The sequence below is a fragment of the Aulonocara stuartgranti genome (genome assembly GCF_965226115.1).
Source record: "Aulonocara stuartgranti genome assembly, chromosome: 10".
Taxonomy (NCBI): Eukaryota; Metazoa; Chordata; class Actinopteri; order Cichliformes; family Cichlidae; genus Aulonocara; species Aulonocara stuartgranti.
The window spans coordinates 19220488-19241237 of NC_138946.1; the positions used below are offsets into that span (position 1 = coordinate 19220488).

General features: G+C 42.1%; 3 protein-coding genes and 1 long non-coding RNA gene across 4 annotated transcripts; 1 reads left to right on the forward strand and 3 right to left on the reverse strand.

Moving 5' to 3' along the window:
* Window positions 1-690: 690 nt before the first annotated feature.
* Window positions 691-5292, reverse strand: slc25a1a (solute carrier family 25 member 1a). Its single transcript, XM_082549662.1, has 10 exons — window positions 4933-5292; window positions 4433-4540; window positions 4257-4356; window positions 3426-3564; window positions 3261-3345; window positions 3058-3162; window positions 2817-2932; window positions 2663-2736; window positions 2446-2569; window positions 691-1107 (listed from the first exon to the last, which is right to left on the reverse strand). Exons 1-9 carry the CDS (start codon window positions 5162-5164, stop codon window positions 2455-2457), a joined length of 1074 nt encoding a protein of 357 aa, XP_082405788.1. The 5' UTR covers window positions 5165-5292; the 3' UTR covers window positions 691-1107; window positions 2446-2454.
* Window positions 5293-5319: 27 nt separating this feature from the next.
* On the reverse strand, window positions 5320-11801 carry LOC309716075 (F-box only protein 39-like). Its single transcript, XM_082549661.1, has 7 exons — window positions 11282-11801; window positions 8759-9295; window positions 8466-8637; window positions 7520-7828; window positions 7082-7306; window positions 6316-6495; window positions 5320-6224 (listed from the first exon to the last, which is right to left on the reverse strand). Exons 2-7 carry the CDS (start codon window positions 9202-9204, stop codon window positions 6099-6101), a joined length of 1458 nt encoding a protein of 485 aa, XP_082405787.1. The 5' UTR covers window positions 9205-9295; window positions 11282-11801; the 3' UTR covers window positions 5320-6098.
* A 24-nt stretch (window positions 11802-11825) lies between these two features.
* LOC309716078 lies at window positions 11826-13589 on the forward strand. The gene is made up of 3 exons (XR_014279362.1): window positions 11826-11912; window positions 12718-12771; window positions 12987-13589. It is a non-coding gene; the product is annotated as an uncharacterized lncRNA (long non-coding RNA).
* Window positions 11837-13834, reverse strand: LOC309716077 (uncharacterized protein). The gene is made up of 6 exons (XM_082549663.1): window positions 13523-13834; window positions 13216-13354; window positions 12926-13085; window positions 12707-12780; window positions 12235-12465; window positions 11837-12143 (listed from the first exon to the last, which is right to left on the reverse strand). The coding sequence occupies exons 1-6, from the start codon at window positions 13561-13563 to the stop codon at window positions 12099-12101; spliced, it is 690 nt and encodes a 229-aa protein (XP_082405789.1). The 5' UTR covers window positions 13564-13834; the 3' UTR covers window positions 11837-12098.
* Between the last annotated feature and the right edge of the window lie 6916 nt (window positions 13835-20750).

The window sequence follows — 20750 nt, forward strand, 5'->3', positions numbered from 1 at the left end:
GCCAAATTTAAGGAAGGTGTTTTTTGTTGGTCCTGAAATCTGTGAATAAATGTTTGAGGATGAGTTCAAAAGGAAACTAAAGCCAACTGAATCAGCAGCAGGTTTTCCAGAATTTTCTTGGCAATCACTGAGCAGAGGTTTATACTGAGCTGGTGGATAACATCCTGAAAGCTTATCAGCTAATGAGTGCCAGTTTACTGAAGGGGCACTTTTTACATTCTCCACTTTTTCCACCAAATCTCTGTGATCAGCACGGGGAAAGATTTCATCAAGATATAACAGTGATGGAAGCTGATATCAGGGAAATTTTTAATCCTGAGCATGATTGGTAACTGCTGTTGGTTCTTGCAAAGTGAGATTGATGTGCAGTACAAACGGAAAAGCAAGTGCCTCAAACATGTTTTAGCACTCTGACCTCATATTATTTTGAGCTAAATCAGCAGAAATCTGCTTAAACACGACTCTGGTATCATCTTGTGGTTTGTTTTCAAAACAAATGGATCAAAGCATCTTTAGTGGGAAATTGAAACCCAGATATTGTGCTATTTTGAACTGTCGAAACATAAATTGGACAAGCTTTCTGTAATTATTTAAAATAAGTAGACGAAGATCTGGTCTGAAGTTCCCAGTAGCAAACGTTTCTTTTTTTTTTTTTTTTGGTAGACCAGAGTAATCAAACTCACTCACTCATAATAATCACAAGTTTATTAGTAATATCTGGTTATATGCATCATACATGAGCATTGATGGTTTTCAACAAAAACACCAAACCTTTAATGTGCCCAGCAGGGATCAACAGTGACTGCCAAATCTCAAATGCTGTTTCCCCTACGTATGAAAAGCAGTAAACCTTAAACACAAAGTCCAAACAGTTTAAAAAAAAAAAAAAGTGCATTAATAAGTGAAAACGGTGGTAGAGACCTAAACAAACAATATTTTGCTGCTCATGGTTTAAAGATTTTCTGCTATTGAGGACGTTATGCTAGAGATCCTGCTGAAGCAGTTTGGCAAAGAGGACAAAGGCTTCTGTGGTGCCACCAGGTCAATCAAATCTGAGCCTCCCCCATTGATTGAGCTTCTGACATGGTACTGTGGAAGTTTCAGGCGCTGTAGATGTGATATGGAGGGAAAAAAAAATATGTTTACTACATGTTGCAGATTAAAAATTATAAATTGTGCCAATATTTTGAAAACTTGTAGTACTGAAGTAAATTAGAGGAGCTAATTAGCAATTTTAGCAATCTTTAGCTTTTGAGATGCTTGACCTTCAGTTAAAGAATCTTAAAATTGCTTAATGTCCAATTAGTCCTTTTGATGAGTGAATCCATAAGCAGAACAGCTGAAGATTGAAGATTATTAAAGTAATATGGCTTATTTTCAGCTTGGCACAACCTTTCTTCCCCCCATGCTTCACGCCTGCATTTGCTTAAATGGTTCAGACTGAGGGTCAGAATAAAGCAATACGGATCAAATATTCCCAAATGAAGCCTTCATGTGCTGCTGTAGAGAATTCAAAGCTTTAAGAATCTTACCAGATTAGCAACCAAAAGCTCACCAAATCCCCGTGTAAAGACTGCGCTACATGCAGATTTGCTTCCTACATCACTAGATTAATCATCACTTCTGACAGGTTGAGACCCTGAAATGATCCGCTGGAGAGGCACAGGCTCCAGACCAGTTTGTGTAGCCTTGAGCAGCCTGCGAGCCACTGTCAGTGTGTTAGACTGATGCCACAGTAACATACATGCAGCAATACTTTGTACACAGCAGCGGCTGTAAAATGTTCATCTCAGAGTTCATCATAGAGACACAGAAAAGATATCCTGTGAATGTTACAGTGCGATGATGCCACAAGCACAGCAGGGTAAGCAACGGCAACGCTATGATGTGTTGAAACACTGCACAGATGTGTTAAAGCATCGCCCTCTCTGTCGTTCTCTGCTCAGTATAGTAAGTACTCAGTGAGTCAAAAGACACATTAATGGTTTCGTTACAAAGTGTTCACTCTACAACATGTAAGGTCACAACAGCCATCAAAAGCTAAAACAGTGGTCATGTGTTTTCTTCCCTTTTGTTCCCCTTCTAAATTTGGACCTTTGAGTCAAAACGTTTCCATTTGTTATATCATGTTTGTGATGATGAGATTTACAAAACCGAGCTTACAAGTTAGGTCAGGTGCACCGAACACGTCCTCCCCTCGTCTCGCCCTTCAAAATCAAATCATCTCCTGTTAGTCTGACATTGAACTATTTGGTGCAACTAACGTCTCTGCTTTTCCTTTTCAGTCACTTTGTTTAGAGTCTTTTAATTTATTTAGAATGTGTAACAGTGTGGAGACTGGCCGAGACGACATGTCATCTGCTCGTGGCCATCAAATTGATCAAGAACGAGATTAGAGGTGTTCAGTTGTGCATAGCATGAGGCACTGGTCTGTGCTCCCCCCACCTCTCCCGACTACTGGGTCTTCCACACGTTGTTAAGCAGTTTGACCACCTCCTCATAGATGACGAAGACTATGGCCACATCCAAGCACACGCGGCCAAGCCTGGGAACTGTCCCTTTATAAAACCTGCAGGAGGACGACAACAAGGCGAGATGAGGTTAGATGTAAGATTTTAAAAAAACGAAGACAAGCTAGAAAAGGAGGATATCAGTTACTGACGCTTGCGGTCCTTCTTGTTTCAAGATCTGGAAGGCACAGTCCATTGTGTTTTTGTAGCGGTGAGCCTCCAAACCCTACAAACCAGTAAAACAATGGTTTCCAAAAAGATAACCAGACGACAGCAAGAAATTCATTAGAACTTATGCTTCCCTACCTGCATCCTGGTCTTAACGACATCCAGAGGTGTATTTCCAAAAACGCTAGCCGCTCCCGCTGTTGCTCCAAACATGGCTGTGACGATTGGGTGCATTTCTTTCCTGGAATCATCCCCTTAGAGGTCAAATCCAAACATGCATTAATGTCCAACCCATGGGGAGGGAAGCCCATCAGTCAACTGTGACTGCTCTAACAGGCAGTACGCTTGCATGATATTGGAGCAAAGCACACTTTCTCACCTTTGTACCAATTGCGAAGTGCGTTCATGACATAAAATCGGATGGCCTGATTCGTTCCTTGTTTAAGCACGGTTGCCGTTAGGCCTTGATACGTCCCCCTCACGCCTGAACGGGTTAAAACAGTTTGACTCATTGTGAAACGCAAGCACACGTGCACATCTGTAGTTACAACCACTCGGCTGCTTTAGATTTCCCTCTCTTACCTTGCTCTCTGATAATTTCGCTGACTCCGTGAAAGAAGCCTCTGTAGCGAGGCCGGAGGGAGCACTGGTCGTGGATCAGCTTCACCTGCAAGATTTCATAAGACCAGTTTACTCACTGATGACACGACAGACCCGTGTAGTCACACACACGCTCCTCCAACGAACCTTGAGCGTCTCCATGGGGCAGACCACTATTATTGCCTCTGTTATTCCGGCGCCCAAACCACACAAGAGGCTCCGTGTGTTGTCTAGCCGCCCTGTCGCATCTCGCATTGGATTGCTGAGCATTTCAAACATGCCAAACCTGTAAGAAAGATTGGTTGCTTGACCGGGTCACCACCAGAGCAATACTGGCAAAAGTTATCAAAACAAATAAAGCGGCTGGTTTGAAATGCAGTTTATCTATTCAGTTCAATTCCATTCCATTTATACAGTGCCAAATCACAACAACAGCTGCCTCAAGGCATTTATTATTGTAAGGTAAAGACCCTACAGTTACAGAGAAAAGCCCAACTATCAGGTGATCCCTGTGAGCAACCACTTTGGTGACAGTGGGAAGGAAAAACTTTCTTTTAACAGGAATAAACATCCGGATTAGAGAGAGGCAGTCATCTGCTGCTACTGGTTGGGGGTGAGGGGGGAGACAGGACAAAAACGTTATCTAGAGTGAGTGTACACTGCTGCTTTTTCTTTATGGTCTCTTTTCATGTTTAAAAGCCCAGTTTGAAAAACATAGATGCTGGTTAGCTAAGTACTAAGAAATGCTGTGTCACTGATTCAACATCAGTCGGCTGCTTCATCAGTTTCAAGTTTGCAACCCAGCTCATCTGTGATTCTGCAAAACAAAAGGATGCAAGAGGCCCAAGTGCTTCCCTATCACAGCCACGCTTCTTTTATTCCTTTTGAATTGTTTCGAGTGTGTGCGTGTGTGTGTGGGGGGGGGGTTCTCACATAATCTTTATATTAAACTACTCTATATGATACATGCATCTTCACCTGACTGCAGACTTGGGTATTGAGCCATACAGCAGGGAGCTGAGACCTCTATACAACCCCCTGAGCCCATGGTCTTGCACAGTCAGCTTCACGCAGTCACCTGTAAGTACACAGCATGCCCACGAGTGAGTAGACCAGCACAAGACCAACTTCACATGTATGTCCCAGTGACCTACCAATCCCTCTGTATCGCGGCGGGTTTACTCTTGCATCTAGCTGCAGCTGGGTCTTGACATACTCTGTAGGGAAGGTGATACAGATCTCGATTCCTCCTGCGATGCCACCTGAATGAGGAGACAAGGGGAGAGGGAGAATCGCTCACTGTGCACAACTCTTCTTGAATGTTCTTAGGGCAGCAAAGGGGGGAAAGAGACCTTGCCAGCATTTTCTACTTCCGCATGAAAGAAAAAAACAAAAAGATGAGATGGTTCTGCAGCACAATCCCTTCAGCATCCCTTACATCATTTTTAGATTACCTCAGAGGTGCATTAAAGACTAACACTAACGTGCAGCTACATCATGCAGTAGCATCACTGCAGCTTTGACCCAGTTCTGCATGGTCAGCCTTAATGGGCGACAGATTGAGATTAGTCTGCGCTGGTTGTGTGTGGCAAGCACTAAGCGGCTATGAGAGCAGGGGTGGGGATCTGCCGGCTGAATAGGTCGTAAAATCAACCTGCGAGGATGGCCTTTCCGGGATGTGTTATTTTCCTCCCTCCGATCGCGGCAGCCGCAAGGCTCCTCCTCGCCGCGTACGACCGCTGGTGTGCCGGCACAGCGCCCAGGCCCGCCGCCGAACGCTGGGATGGAGGCTGCCGATCCGGAGCCGAGCTCTGGCATCCTCTCCTCACACCGCAGCTCTCGCAAGGCCCCTCACACACCGAAAATGGCTTAAGCAGCGAGGACATTTTTCTTTCTCGATTTTACGACGGTCCCACTCAAACAATATCAGACAACAACAACAGCAGCAGCATGGGAAAGGCGTAGCAATGTGGCGGCAGGCAGAGCATCAATATTCAAACAGCGGTCAGGTGATTGGACATACCATCGGCTGATCCGCCGCGCTGCCTAATGTCATTATTTGGTCACGTGATCTACAGGGGGCGGAGGCTTTTGGCGACCAATCAGGTGAAGGATGATGTTTGCCTGATGTGCGGAGATAAATTTATATCATCCGACTATAAACCTTTACTGAATAAATTATTGAATATAATATAAGAATCTGAAAGAGGGGTGAATTAACATTACTGTACAGATAAATACAGATATGGTGCTTGATGTTTCAAGTAACCAAATTAAAATACCCCAGCATTTAGATAAATGTTACATTAGCCCACATCCTTTTTTATGTACGAGCTCTATACGTAATAACAATGAGGTGAGGTGTAGTGGCACAGATAATGATAATAACAGAAAAAAATTAAACGAATATGACTGAAAGCCCACAATACACTTGACTTCATGTGCAGTTAGGCGTGAGCTGTGTAAGCAAGAGTGGTATGTTGCTGTTGCCTCCTGTTCCCTTAAATAGAGCTCTCCCACACACACATATGCATGCATGCACACACGTGCACACTCTGCTTCCCTCATCACCCTTCGCTGAGAAACTAGGTCAGTGTTTCCATGCACACCCCCCACTGCCACTCACACCACCCCAGAGAAAAACAGGCAAGAGACAGAGAGAGCGAGTGAGAGACAGCTAGTGGGCGGGCAATCCACATAAAAATGGCCAGTTATTACTCTTTTGGTTTGATTATTTGCAAAAAAGATGCTTTTTATGCTTCACTCATTTATTTGTTTTTTTGTTTGTCCTTTGCTGGTCGACAAATCCCCGTGAAAGTGTTATTCAAACGGGTAAATTATGGCAGAAAAACACAGATCAGGAGGAAGATGAAGGTAGGAAGACAGCATTTCCTCCAGTGCTTCTTCCTCCTCTCCAGCAGCTTCATTAAAGCTGCAGATTCTTACCTGCAAGATAAAATGTTTAAAAGCATTATTGTGAGGGTGTGTGTATCTTTATTGTGTGTGCAGTCAGGTTGACATTGCTGTTTCGTCTTACGTGGATCTCTTTGAGGGAGCTTTGAGTTAAACTCATGTCTAGCAGCCTCGCAACAGTTCGGATTTCCAAGAATGCGCAGATGCTCAGCTCCACCAGACGCTCACACACTTTAACCAGCTCCAACAGCTCCTCATCCAAAGATTCACCGAAGTTGTTTGCACCGAAGTCCAGGTTTAGATGCTGCAGGATAATGATTTTGATTCAGTAACTAGGTTCATGTTAAGCCAGTTCTCCATCAGGCAACTGCTGTTCTTTAATTCAACGCTTAGTTCTTTAAACATAGTGTGTTACTAAAGACTGTCTCAGCCAATCTCTTGTAAAGTTTGTGGGACGAGGCCACATGCCCTTCAGTTCCCTCTTCTTGAAGCATCATTTACACAGTACTCATGTGTTGTATCACATTAAATGATTTCGCAAAGAAAGGCACCAGCCAGCCAGTGGATTTGAACCTTCTTGGGGATTGTTTAAAAATCTAGTAACAATCCCATCAATAATCCACAATAAATGCCATAAACAATGACCAATAGGCAATGTTATTCCTGGTTGCAGATGTAATGACATTGCTTGTGACTAACCAAGCTTGTGGACATAAGTTGAGAGAACGTCTGTTAATTTCAACTTCAGAGCCTCTGCAGATCAAATTCAAATGAGCTGATGTAATATATATAGCATACAGTAATGTGCTGATTGTAATGAGCAGGCATTCATTTTAACATATCATATCTACACTCTGAACTCTGTAATGCTGCCTGCTCAGCACCCTGACCTGAATGGTGTGTCTGTACTGAGGCAGTATGTCGCTGAGGAGAGGCTTGGGACTCCAGTCTTCGTTGGGCGAGTAGGAAGCAGACATGCAGTATTCACTCAGGGGAATCTCGGGCAGCAGCATCCTGGCGAGGCGATCATTGTTAACAACTTGGTTCACTGAAATCTTGACTTTGAGGTCTGGGCAGCTTGATGCCAAAGTTGCCCATGAGCTTCCACAAATCAGCTTGACAGACAAAAAGAAGCGGAGATGGAAATTAGACCTGTGGGGGTATTTTAAACCCTGTCTTCCTACCCAGGATCTATACATCTGCCATTACATTGTGTCCAACCACAGAAGCAGTGAATCCAGTTTTTGTTGGGGATCACAGCTACATCATTCACACATCCCCACACAATAATAAAATAAGGCCACTTGAAAGGTTCGTTTCATGCTTACCTGTTGATGTGGTTCTTTAAGACAGCAGTGCAGTAAAAATGTTTGCAGGGTATTGCCATCTCTGCTGGACTTTCGCCTCCCTCCTCCGTGTCTTTGCTGGAGTGCCATTAGAAGCTCATCTGACAAACAGGAGTAACTCAGCCTCAGATCGGTGAGACACTGCAACTGGCTCAGGTTGTCGGGCACGCTGGAGTTGAGGTAGACGTTCACCGAACCAGAAAAGAATGCTTCCAAATCCAAAGAGGAAATATAGCACCGGGGGTAGAAGCGCGTCTCATAATGTAATAAGGCAGAAAGCAGCTCCAAACCCTTGAAGTTAAAGGTTCAGAAACCATATAAAGATTAAGAAGACCACAATCAGTATAATAATCAATCTAGCCTAGAAAGCAAACATTGCCCAGTGAGAGGTCTTAGACTTTAAACTATCAGAAATCCATTTATGAAGTAATAAGGAGTGTTACAGCTCCACTGGGCTTGATATTTAGGAGTTTGTGATTGATGTGAACCCAAAAGTCAACATTTCTAGCTTGTGGTTGTCTGGCAGGAGAGGCTTTAAACACAAACTTACTGCAGCTTTATATGGAGACCTGCAAACTGGTAACTAAAATTGTGGCATTTATTATAAAACATTAAGGGAAGAATCAAGCATCACAAAGAAGATATTTGATTTAAATTAGAATATTAAACTACTTAGCTTCAATTCAGTTCAGTAATGTAGTCTTATGTCGCTGAATTTGAACATCTTTTAGTAACTTTTCACCAAAATTTAAGTTACTATTCCATATGAAGACTGATTAATTGACACACACAATACTTCGGCTCCAGTTCTCAGCTGATGAGATCTGTTCTGTGTTTTAAATAACTCTAGCACTGTAGTGAAGAGCTGGAAGTTGGGTGGTGATATATAGCTGCTGAAACATTATCTTAGGATGTGTGCTGTAGTCACCTGATGGATGCAGTTTCGCATCCCGCTCAGACAAATGGAGTTGAGTTTTGAGCTGCCTCTCTGGAGGAATGAAATCAGGCAGCCCACCACTGAGGCTCTGAGGCTTGAAGTCCAAGCGCTTCTGTCCAACTCCAGGTTCATGACGGCTAGCGAGCGCAGTGGGGCCCTCACCCTGTGGAGGTCGCAATGATAATAAGGTTGCAGTGTGAGTTTTTACTTATATTGCACAGGGTAACAGAGTGGGGCCCTAATTTGTGTAAAACCACGAGTTGGTTCAGACAGGCCTCTTTTACCTGATGAGCTCAGAAAACAGTTGAGTGATCGCTCCCTTCAGTCTCAGGGCTGCCTGGGTTTTCCTTGGAGGACACACAGTCACCTCCAACCTCTCCAAGTAGGCGCCCAGGTGGCTCACATAGGCAATGGTAGAGGAGTAATCTGGCTTCCTGAATTTGGAAATCCGACCACTGAAGTGAAAACGGCGGTGGCGCCAGAGAGAAGGTGAGCGCATGACGTTGTGCCACTGACGACAAACAAGAGCTGCTGTTTTGCGATCCCAGTCTGGCAGAAAACTGAATACACGCTCCAAGCACAGACGAGGAAGTGACAGCCACGTGATTTTCCTGTCTAAGATGCAGTCACAGCTGTCATCAGTGAAATATTCTCCTGTCTCTGGATCACTGTATTCCTGATCAATGCCATAATTCTCTTCTTCCCCAATGCTCTCCTCTAGGTTTTCCATGTTTTAATATTTGGATCACAAGGTTTCTGCAGCTTGTACTCTCACAGTGGACTTCAGTGAAAGTAGATGTGTGGGACACAGGCTAATCCCACTGTAGTTTAAAGAAAACATTGAAAAATGTTACATCAATATGTAAGGAATGACAGGGAGACTACCTACAGCCACAAGGAGTCCAACAGCCAATGAGATTCTAGAGGAATTTGGCACAGAATATTGTGACATCACAAGGAACCAGCTCAGTTTTCTGTTCAAGACATTCCATTCACTCCCTTTAAAACAGGCTGCTTTTATGAAGGGTTTATAAATTGTAACTAATCACGTTATAATGAATAGTAATTGACTCATTTTCATTTTAACATTAGTATATGGCCTCTTTTCACTCCCCACATGTATATACCACTGCTATGGAACGCCAGGACTGCCATAATGAATGAATTAAATACACCATTAAATAATTAATTAAATGTGGCAATAATTAATTAATTACATGTGTTATAACTATTTATTTAATTAATTAATTCCAATTTTAATTAATTATTGCCACATTTAATTAATTATTTAATGGTGTATTTAATTAATTCATTATGGCAGTCCTGGCGTTCCATACACTGCAGCATGCCATTAAACTTTATATCCTCTCTTTCTAAGTCTGTGTTTTCTCTCCTCACCCACCAACCAGTCAGATGGCTGCCCCTCCTTGAGTCTGTTTGAGTCTGTTTGCTTGGGTTTTCTTCGGGTACTCCCTTATCTGCCTGAATTTCACACCGGACCATGTCACAGGCTGACTGACACAGATAGCTTCTCTTTAGTGTCTTGGTTTGTAAAGTAAACTAAGATAAAATTGCATAAAAGATGGACTTTGCACCAAAAAACAAGCCAATAGGTCACATTGTGACAGCAGTTCACAAAGACAAGGGAGTAAAGCTAAGATGGAAGTTGAAGAGCTGAGCCAGTGCAGTTTTTTCTTATGATTTAACATTTACATGACAGCAGATAAACTGAATGTGGAAAAACGGAAACTATGTTATTTTTTCACAATAGGGGGGATTTTGAGCTGTTTTTGAAACTTTTTTATGGGTTGTTATTGATCAGTTTTACTTTTTAGGCTCCCTTGACATCAGATTGGACTGCATGAGGTCAAAAACCTCAAATGAGTGTGATAAATCAAAGAAAAAAAGGAATTAGGGGAAATAAACAAAAGGGGATTTGTAGTAAAGATGAAATTTAAAAAATAGAGAAGTGGAAAGACAGAACATACTGAGATATACCCTACTTATAAACACTTATTAACTCATTAAGTCACGTATAAACCTGTCCAGTGCTAATGGTGAATTTATTGTCAGTGTATCCAACAGACAAGACATGTATATGATAATGCCCCTGATGAATATCCAATAAGAATGTTCTGCCTAAAGATCTTAAGTTAAAAAAAATTCTTAAAATAAAATAAGAATGTGAGTGCATATTTGCGCCATTTAGTCCATTTCTAACATTATTTATTGAAAAAATACAATTAAAAGATCTAAAAAATCTTAATTGACCCTGTGCACGAGAAAATGCTAACTTCCTGGTTTGAGACCGGACGTGGGGTTGTACATTTCCGGTAGCTTTACTTTGCGGTCAATCGCTACTGCGAAGATATACTCCAAAATCATGTCCAAAACTCGAAAACGGAAAGATCGCGTTAAGTTACAAAGAGCAGAAGGTGGGAACACTCACCACTGTTGTGTCATAAAAAATCTAATGATCAATTTTGAAGTTTAAAGAGTTTAGATCAATCAGTTGTTTACATCGCTCAACACAAGCAGAACCGCATTACTGCAGCAGAAGACACATCGTCCACATTCAGAAGCACATCTCTGTATAGTGACTGGTCTTATGACTTAAACAGGCAAATGTTCAGCATTCAAACTACAGGTGAAGAATAGTCAAACCAGATCTTTCCCGTTATGTCGATATCAGCTAGTCAAGTACACACCTACACAGCATGTTAACAAACCGTGAAAAAAGCCACACAAAAAATGAATGGTAAGAGTTTCTATACATTAGTATTTACGAAGGGTATGCTGTGACTTACCTTCAAAATTACAGTGGTCCCTCGCTAATAACGTGGTTCACCTTTCACCTCGCTGTTTCACAGATTTTTTTAGTGCAAGTTTGCACGTTTTTTTACGTCACATTGTGTCCTGCCACTGCAGAAGATCTCCTCCGTGACGATTGCTAGCAGTGTGACTCTGAAGTGCAGTACTGTATGTCCACGATGTCCACCAAACGTTTTGCACCGTCAAAAAATACAATTGGCTACTTGATTTCACCTATCGCTGGTTATTTTTACAACATAACACCCGCGATAAACGAGGGACAGCTGAGAAATATAACATTTGAATCCCTTTTCTCTTTTGTTCTGAGGCACAGGGAAAAAATATCGACAAGTCGATGAACATCATTTACAGATATATTGGGTAAATGCCCAAGACATCTATAGAAATGTAAATCGCCGCTTGATTCATTCATTTGCTTAACTTGTTTTGGACCGTAAACAGGGCGTGAATAGGACACCGGAAACAAAGCTCCCCACAGGAGTTTCCGCACCGGAAGTAGCATATGCTAACGTGCACATAGTCATTTTTAACATAGGGATGTAGACCAGGAAAAGGAAGAGGATGACTTCACCTTGCTCAGTTAAAGTCACAGAAGTTCAACATTGAGTAAAAATAATAATATAATAATAAGTGAGGAATAGTGATGACAAAGCTTAAGTGTAATAAATAGATAGATATTTAATAGCACAAGCAGATACTGCACAACACTAACACGCTAAAGGCTTCCTGAGAATATTCTAATTTAGACAGCAGACACTATTTTTAATAACAAAAAAGAAACGTTTTCTTCATCTATTTGTTTGACTTCCTCAGATCTTCAAACAGCAGACACTTTGCCTGTGCAGACAGAAAGAAAGCAGAGTGACATAAACTGCGGTATCTTTAGTGATGATCTATTTATGTCTACGTGGGCTTAGCTTAGCCAAACCTCATGCCAGCGTAGTGTGTCAGGGGGCAAGTCCAGATGGCAGTGTGGACAGGTGTGTGTCTGATAGTGCACTTCCTGGTTTCTCTGTCCCCTGCAGGGCCCCTCGCTTCCCCACAGTGGGTGACACGGCGAGTGGGACGACCAAGCTACACCAAAGTGTGGCCGAGGGTCTGTTTGGTAGCTCACTTTTTGACCACTAGAGGGCAGCGGTGACGAATCAGAGTCGTCCTGCTGTTCAAGAAAAGCAGAGGTCTGCATTACAGTAGAGAAAAGAGCTGTGCACAGTGACTTCAGGCTTAAATTTAATTCGAGTCTTTAAAAATTACACAAAAAAATGCACAGCAATAACAAATCCTCTATTATTTTATATGTGTGTGTTACATTAGAGAAAACTAAATGAATGGGGAATGCATGAAGCATTTTCTCAACACTCCCTCTAATGGAAAATATATTTTGTCATGAATTTAAAAACCTGTTTTGTAGTTTCAGGGCGATACTCCGAGTCAAGAGACCTCAAGCAGTACCAGCAGGGTTCAGGTGGGTGATCTATAAAAACACAAATGGCAAAGAAAAGCACTTAAGCAGCATTGGCTCTAACCCATTTACATTTAAATAGTCTCACACAAGCAAGTGCTTTCAATAAATGCACCCTGCTGGCCCCATGCATCTGTCAGCTGTGAGTGTGACCTACTCTGTGTGTTAGAGGGATGAGATAACACAGAAATGGGGGACAACTCTTCTTCTGTCTGCAGGGAGGACGATGGGAGGCACCCAGTATCGTCCTGGGTGTCTGTGGCTACCAGGGTGCTGTCTGGTAACACTTCTGCACCGCTGCACTGATCGTCTGCACCCTTTATCAAGCACACAAACAAAATGACACGCTAAATGCTCATTTGCTGTTTCATATGAGTTGCACTGACTGTGATCGATAGAGGTTTTGTTTATATTATATTTCATTTATGTGGTTTTGTCTCATCTGACCTGGCTTGGCTCTCCATCTCCATCATAGTGTCCTCCATCAGTCTGGTCTTCCTCATCTGGTTCCTGGAGGCTTTGTGACTCATCGCTGTCCTTGCCACAACTCTGAGTCACTGTTTCGGCCTGAGTAAAAGTTATCCCACTGAAGTTTGAAAGAGAGACAGAAGAATTAAAAAACATGCCCTCCTAACCGCCTGACTACAAGGTTATCAGCCAATCAGTCACCAGCTGCCTTACAAGGGATCAGCCTCTATTGTTACAGTCAGGGCGACCTGATTAGTCGTAAACATTCATTCTCCCCTCGCCTTACCTTTCGATGCTCTGGCCCTTTTCCTCATTCTCTCCCTCCATCCCACCTCACGTGTGACCCTCCCAGGGTGACTGTTGGGTTTTTCTTCTTAATCCCACTTGGTCTATTTTATTTATTTATTTGTTTTAGCTTTTCCCTCTCTTCCACCGCTCTGTCTGCCTGCTCTCTCACTGCTCTCATCCCTCCCTCACTGTGTGTGAAACGGAAACTCCAGGCTTTCAATATTTGATGTGTCTGAATAGCTCACAAGCAGGTTTCTGTAAAGCATGATCAGGTGATTCTCTGAGTGTTGGAGTCGGCTTTGCCCCAACATCATCATCATATTGTAATTCCACTATTCCCCACGAGTAAACAACACAAAATAAGTTTATTTTCAAACATAAGGTCACTATCAATGAATAAATTAGCTGCTATTTGATCTTTGTCCGTCTGTATGATTTCTGCTTTGATAAATTATTCACTATGCTTCTCAGATTTGGCAGTTGACGGCTGATGAAATATCAGGTTAAATATTCACATATTCAGGTTTCAGATTGGCGTGTGGCTAATTAGACTGAGACCTGGTGAACGTGTAGAAAGATGGTGCAGGTGAGTGGGAAACATCATTGGGAGATGAACAGGTCATTCCCTACCTTACTTTCTACTGAGCAAGGTACTTGTAATCCACTTGGGTTCCTTCCATATGATAGCCTGTTATACAGTACTGTGCAAAAGTCTCAAGCAACTGCTCATTTTTTATATATTTTATTTCCAAGGAGCCAGACTTTTTAAAGTGGTCTTGACCAATAGTTCTCCAGGCTTTCTGAAAGTATTTCAGAGCTTTCCCTTGGACATTGCCTGTCTCTGAACACTGACCTATGAATCATTCAAGCATAAAAATGGAATTTAACTCAAGGGACGAACCAGACAATTTAGCATATAACCAATTTTAAATAATATCTATAGGCACTTTGTCACTGGATGCCTGTTGCAAAAATATAGACATTTGTTTGAATCTATGAAAAATGTCAAAGATATGTTTGACAGACATAAAATAGTATATCTGCACCCACAAGGTGAGAGAAGAGCTATTAGCTGAAAACATGACACATCTCAGGATGGAGTGCAGTGTATCCTAAACAATTTTGAGGAAACTGGACAAAGTCCCCATCCATCTATCCTCTTCTGCTTATCTTTGTCACTGTCGGAGGGCGGCTGGAGCCTATCCCAGTTGTCTTAGGGCGGGAGGCGGGGTACACTCTAGACAGGTCGCCAGTCTGTGGCAGGGCTAATCAAAATAGGTGGTCAGCCTAATATACTGTCTACAGATGAACAGTATCTGGAAGACATGTGCTTAAGAAATGCTAAAAAATTCAGATCCTCTGTGAGACATACCTGACAGAGGATCTGAGAGATGCATCTGACCCTTCAGTTGATCCATCTACTGTTCAATGAAGCTTTACCAGAAATGGCCACAGTGGAAGGATGGCTTTCAAGAAGACATTATTAAGGAATAAAACCAAATTCCACAAGAATCGGATCAAAAATCTGTGGTAACAGGACTTATTGAGTGATGAATCCAAAGGCGGAATTTTTGGTTTCGTCAGATGCGGATCCACCATGAAACACCATTCATTTTTCGGTGATCCCAAACACACTGCCAATGCAGTAAAAGCATACAGCCGAACTCAAGGATTGGCCTCCCCAGAGCCAAGACCTTATCATTATTTAAGCAGTGTGGGATCATCTTAATAGAGACAAAGACAAGCAACATCCAAAGAAGATCTGTGAATATCCTCAAGAAGCCTTGGAGTACTATTCCTTAAATTAAAAGAGAGTTCAGGTTGCGTTGAAGAATAAAGGTGGTCATGCCAAATACAGGCGTTAAAGCTCATTAGAATTGTACAAACGGTGTTTTCTACAAACTGTCGTACCTATTTCCTATTTTCCTAGCAAAATATAAAGAAAACTGAAGTGTGGCTCAAGAATTTTGCACAGTACTGTACTTCTATAATATCACATTTCAGACAGAAACATTTTCCCATGCCATTTGAAAGCAGCCACTCTGGTCATTCATGAGTAATTAAGAAGGATTCATTCTGGTAATAGAGTATTTTCACACAGCAGCACCATGACTGCATTGTAAAGCACTCAGTCCACCAGCAGATGGAGGAAGAGAATTTCATCTGTGGTTCATAAACCACAGGTAGACCAAAACCACATTATACTAAATCTTGGAATTTCTCCTACACATGTTTGCCTTCAATTTTATCCATTTTTATCCATATTTAATTTTGTGTCCCCCGGTCCTGGAGTATCTCTTGCATGAGCCTCTGTCTTTTTAGCTTTCAGATTCTGTGGGCTGGCGTCTTCATTTGACATGAATTCTCCTTTTAGAAATTCAAAGTAATCCGGTAAGGTATAAAAAGCAGCACACATGGGTGAAAGCCATTTCCAACCACCCTTATTAACTACACTATGTGACTTGGGTTTTAATTTCAGGCCTTTTTGTAAAGCTGTGGAATGTGTGTGTGTGTGTGTGTGTGTGTGTGTGTGTGTGTGTGTGCCTGTATGCATACTTGTATCTCTCAATTTTGCTTCTTGTATGCCAGCACTCTCACTTATGTGTGTGTGTCTGTGCGCGTCTTCCTGTAAATGCACGGCAGGTAATGTGAGTGTATTTCCTGTGTGTGTGTGTGTGTGTGTGTGTGTGTGTGTGTGTGTGTGTGTGTGTGTGTGTGTGTGTGTGTGTGTGTGTGTGTTTGTGGGAGGAGGGAGACAGGAACATAAGTGGAGATGACTCACCAGTCTTTTGTGACAGTGGTGCAGAGAGAGTGCTTTTCACCCATTTCTCTCCCTTGGGGCTTGCATACAAAACAAGAAATGGAGAGAGGGTAAAGAAGAAAAGGAGAGGAAGATTGGGTGTTAGGAAGCATTAGGGGGGATTTGGGGGAGGGGGGGGGATAATTGAAGGAAAAAAAACTGGGAGAAGATGGCAAATGAGTGTAGAGAGCTGGACAAAGAGAAGCGAAGAAAAGATGAAAGGAGTGAGCAAAAAAAAAAAAAGACTAGGGTTGCAAAGATCATAAACAAAGGATGCCGTTTCACGGGAGAGGCACTGGCAGCTCTGCCTTTGTTGTCCTAATGGCTGGTGAAAGCATTGTTGATGGGCCATATTGTGTTCAGCGTAGGTAGTAACAGATGAATCAACAAAATAAAAGGGGGTCACAGTGACAAGATTCAGATTTAATTTGGAAAAAGCATTCAGGTCAGGAGTGTGTTAACCCTTTGAGCAGCTTTCCTGAATATCTGCCTACCTTTACTTATTTATCGGCAGCTTGCCTACTTGGAAATAATTCTGTCAAACACAAATGAAAGTCATGAAAATTTATTGTGCATGTTGATTTGTATTCACAGCATTTTAAGCTAATTTATGATAGCAGTAAGTTTATATATTTTTTTGTTTTTCTTCTGCTTTTTATTGCAGTGTTTGGATCCTCAGGACCTAAAAGGCCTGCTTATTGAATTTTAAGCTCAAGATGTTTCGAGCTCCGTGATGTAAATGTTCAGCTAGAGACCATTTAATGCAACAGGTTGATGATCAGATCCGTGAGTGTGGTGGTAACCAATACATTAAAAAAAAAAACACACACACCCCATAATTATAGTTCTGTTAGAAGGTGCTTAATGGTAACGCATTAAATGTACCATTTCTGCAGCAATGCCCTGATTGAGTCACCATCCCATATTTCCCTCGTGCTGCTGCGCAGGTTTTCAGTAACAACCCGTCAAATATAAAAGGCTGCAGACCTCACCAGGTCAGAAGAGGCATCCCATTAGGCCTTTGTTCTCTCAAACTCTGCAGCCATTCACAGTTACAAACGCAGCGACAAAGGTGTCATGTAACAGGATAAACTCTAATTAGCGGCATTTCTCAGTTTCAAAAGAGTTGTGGAAATCAGCAGCTTAATAGGAGTTTAAAAAGCAACATGAGGCAGCTCACAGACCTCCAGCAATTTCACATCATCCCATGTTCGAATGTGACGATGATGAGAGATGAGATAGCCTTTATTTGTCAGTTGCTGTTGCCCACAACTGAGATGACAGACCTTGCCGACCGTACATACAATGCACAAACATCACATTGGGGACACAGGTCAGGCTAGGTAGCAAGGGAAAAAATAAACATCGAAATGTGTAACACAAAAGGATAATACAGGAATGCACAGATATCAACACACCATAACACAATAAAACACAGACAAGCCGCATGGGAGAGTATTCTAGTGTGTACAGCTGATCTGGGACCGCTGCAGTCTTCGATTGCGCCTCCAGCTGATCCAGTGTCCACATCGGATGGAAGGTAAGCATGGGAGGAAGCGTTGGATTCGGGGGAGTGAGGGCGTATCAGTATCTGTGTACATGTTTAGTGCGTGTGTGTGTGTGTGTATCCCGTGTTCAGCTGAGAGAAAGTGTCACCACGCCCGGTTAAGCAAAGGTCAACAGTCTCCAGCGGACCAAGGTGGCCTTGAAGGAGGTACAAAGAGTTCTGATAACAGTCCTGTTATCATGGGAAGAATTTGTTGTTCCAGTCAGCTTCAACCTTGGCAGGCCTTCAGCTGGCGCCAGGGGGGCCGCATGAGTGAAGATGGTGAATGTTTGGGTTTAGTGGAACAACTGCATCCAATTTTTACAGTTGGTCTAATGTCCATCACTGGTCACCAATTATCTCAATTCCCGTTGTTCTTCTCCAAGATCTTTTCCATACTTCGTTCAAAACACAGTCTGAGTACTCACAGCCCTGCCAATTGTCTATCATGTCAGCCAGCCTTATAGGATTTTGAACAGCTGTAGCCGCTTCTTGTTCTTCGATAAGGTCCAAGCCAGCTCCAATCAGCCCGAACTCTGTTATCGTGGTTCCAGATTGGTAGATGTCGTTCAATGTCCTGCATCGAGAGTGTCGCCAGACACACGACGCAACCGACCATCGAGTATCTGGCAGCAAACGTCTCTGCAGGACAATCGGGCTCTCCCAAGCCCAGCAGGGTGTCAATTCCGTTACGGGACCAGTTGATCAAATCTTTAGGTTTTAGAGAACAAGACTGAGAAACTCTTTGAGGGTTAGAGTTAGACAAGACTAGACAAACACATAGAAGCAGGAGCAGGGAAGATAAGGGAGGGAGGGTGGGAAAGATGCGTCCGCCTCCTCCGAGAGCCAAAGGAGACCGTGAAGTCATATTGAGAAAGGTGAAATAGATGTTCAATGGGAATGCTGGTACAACCTGCAGCTTTTGTGCCTTTTAACTTAGTTAAAGCGGAATATAATCAGCTAAAATCCTTAATTTGTTTTTTATAATTAGGGCCACAGTTTGATGGCTAATGAAATGTTTATAGCTTTATAATTCAGCCTCTCTACAACCACAGTGGCTCTTAAATCGGATAATCAAGATGTGATGGAAGTGCAGAATTTCAGCTTTAATTCAAGGCGTTTAACAAAGTTTTTGCATGAGATGTTTTTGGATTTGCAGCCAATTTCATACATAGTGCCCCATTTTCAGAGGCTCAGAATTAATTGGATAATTAGGTCTGGTCCCTCCTTATTTAATGTCAAATGAAGCAGACATAATATATGGAGTTGATTCACAGTGTTGAAATTGAGTTTTAGAGCCTTTTTTTTAACTGTAGTTTTAAATATGAGACCCGAAGAGATGTCTGTGCAAGTGAGGGAGGCCATCATTAGACTAAATAAAATGAAATAAACACATTAGACAGACAAAAGCAAACTTAAGGCACGGCTGACTAAACAATCGACAACATTTTTAAAAATGAAGGAATGCAGTGGCTAGCTCAGCAACACCAAAATACCCTAAAAAACACAGAAAACAACTAAAGTGCACAGTGATAGAATTATTACCTTTGTTGATGTCCTTTTTCAGCTCTACAATCCAGGGAAATCTCGGTGAATAGAAATACACATGGTTTTACAACATGGTGCAAACCACTGGTTACACTCAAGAACACTTTGGCAAGATTAGATACCTAAAAGAGCCGGCATTGTTGTAATTCTTAAACAGTTAATTAAAACCCCTTGAATTAAAGCTGAAAGTCGGCACTTCAGTCACTCATTGATCTTTTGATTTCTGGTGGTGTGTACAGAGGCAAAACTACAAAACAACTGTGTGTTTGTTTAACAAATTATGGACCTCACTGTAAGTACAGCCCCAGCATGAGTATGAGCAACGGGAGAAGAAAAATACATCAAAATAAGGCATAGAAATATTTAATTGGCCCAAGAAGAAAACACAAACCATGTCCTGTTAGCAGCTTAATATCAGTGGTTGTAAAGGGGATTTGGTCATTAAAACACTATAGAGTTTAAGCCCTGCACCTCACATACATACATATCGTGAATTCTGTTTAGCCAATACCATGCTGACATCTTAAGTTAAAGGTGGGATCAAAGTCCGACTGTTATAGAAATTCCAGGAGCGTTATTTAATCAGATTTTGAAGGCTACTCAATATTTATATCACAGTGGCTGACATTTTTCCTCACATTTCTGCTTCTGTGAATGCATGGGCTTCTTGGGGCCATTGCTGATGAATTGTTGTGCTGTCAGACTCTTCCGTGCCAGGAGCTGGATGTATACCAAATTTTGTGCCTGTGAGAGTTGGAGCCTTTTGAAAGATTCAAATAGCATTTTAATTATAGCACACCCACCAGGCAACATATAAATGATTACTATAAGGACGTAATGTGATCTAAAGCTTGACACACAATTATCCCTTTGTGCTGGAAAAAAAAATGTAAATCGCGATTGTGTAGTATGTCACAGAAACATGAATGAGGGAATGTAAATAGCCACATCCCAACAATTCTCTTTTTGTCCGCCGCTTGGCAACAAGGTGGGAGAAGAGGACTTCATGGAAGCTTCCTTTTTTTCATAAGCTGCATCCTCTGCACAGACTTGACGCGTGATCAGAGCGGTCATGCTTAGTCACGTCGTCATGTGTCAGTTCTGAGAAACACTGAACTGGATTCACTCAGACATTGTAAATTATACATTATCACACCGACTTTATACAGCTGTTTGTCTGTATTAGGCAATTATTCCAATACGGGCCAGCATGTGTGGCAGTTATTATAGGCCATGCGTGTAGCGTTGCTAACTCACAGAGCCTTGAATTCTGATAGAGCAGTGTAAAACAAATGGGAACACAGAAGAAAATCACTGAGAGGATTAGCTGCC

Excerpts from the sequence above, each read along its gene's own strand:
- LOC309716075 (XM_082549661.1), bottom strand. The coding sequence starts at position 9,204 with ATGGAAAACCTAGAGGAGAGCATTGGGGAAGAAGAGAATTATGGCATT. Across the intron at positions 8,638-8,758 it reads CTGTTTTCTGAGCTCATCAG|GGTGAGGGCCCCACTGCGCT; the intron begins GTAAAAGAGGCC and ends CGACCTCCACAG. Across the intron at positions 6,225-6,315 it reads GCTCCCTCAAAGAGATCCAC|GTAAGAATCTGCAGCTTTAA; the intron begins GTAAGACGAAAC and ends TTTATCTTGCAG.
- slc25a1a (XM_082549662.1), bottom strand. The coding sequence starts at position 5,164 with ATGTCCTCGCTGCTTAAGCCATTTTCGGTGTGTGAGGGGCCTTGCGAG. Across the intron at positions 3,346-3,425 it reads GCCCCATGGAGACGCTCAAG|GTGAAGCTGATCCACGACCA; the intron begins GTTCGTTGGAGG and ends GAAATCTTGCAG. Across the intron at positions 3,163-3,260 it reads CGAAATTATCAGAGAGCAAG|GCGTGAGGGGGACGTATCAA; the intron begins GTAAGAGAGGGA and ends TAACCCGTTCAG.
- LOC309716077 (XM_082549663.1), bottom strand. The coding sequence starts at position 13,563 with ATGGAGGGAGAGAATGAGGAAAAGGGCCAGAGCATCGAAAG. Across the intron at positions 13,086-13,215 it reads GAGATGGAGAGCCAAGCCAG|GGTGCAGACGATCAGTGCAG; the intron begins GTCAGATGAGAC and ends TGCTTGATAAAG. Across the intron at positions 12,781-12,925 it reads TCATCCCTCTAACACACAGA|ATCACCCACCTGAACCCTGC; the intron begins GTAGGTCACACT and ends GTGTTTTTATAG.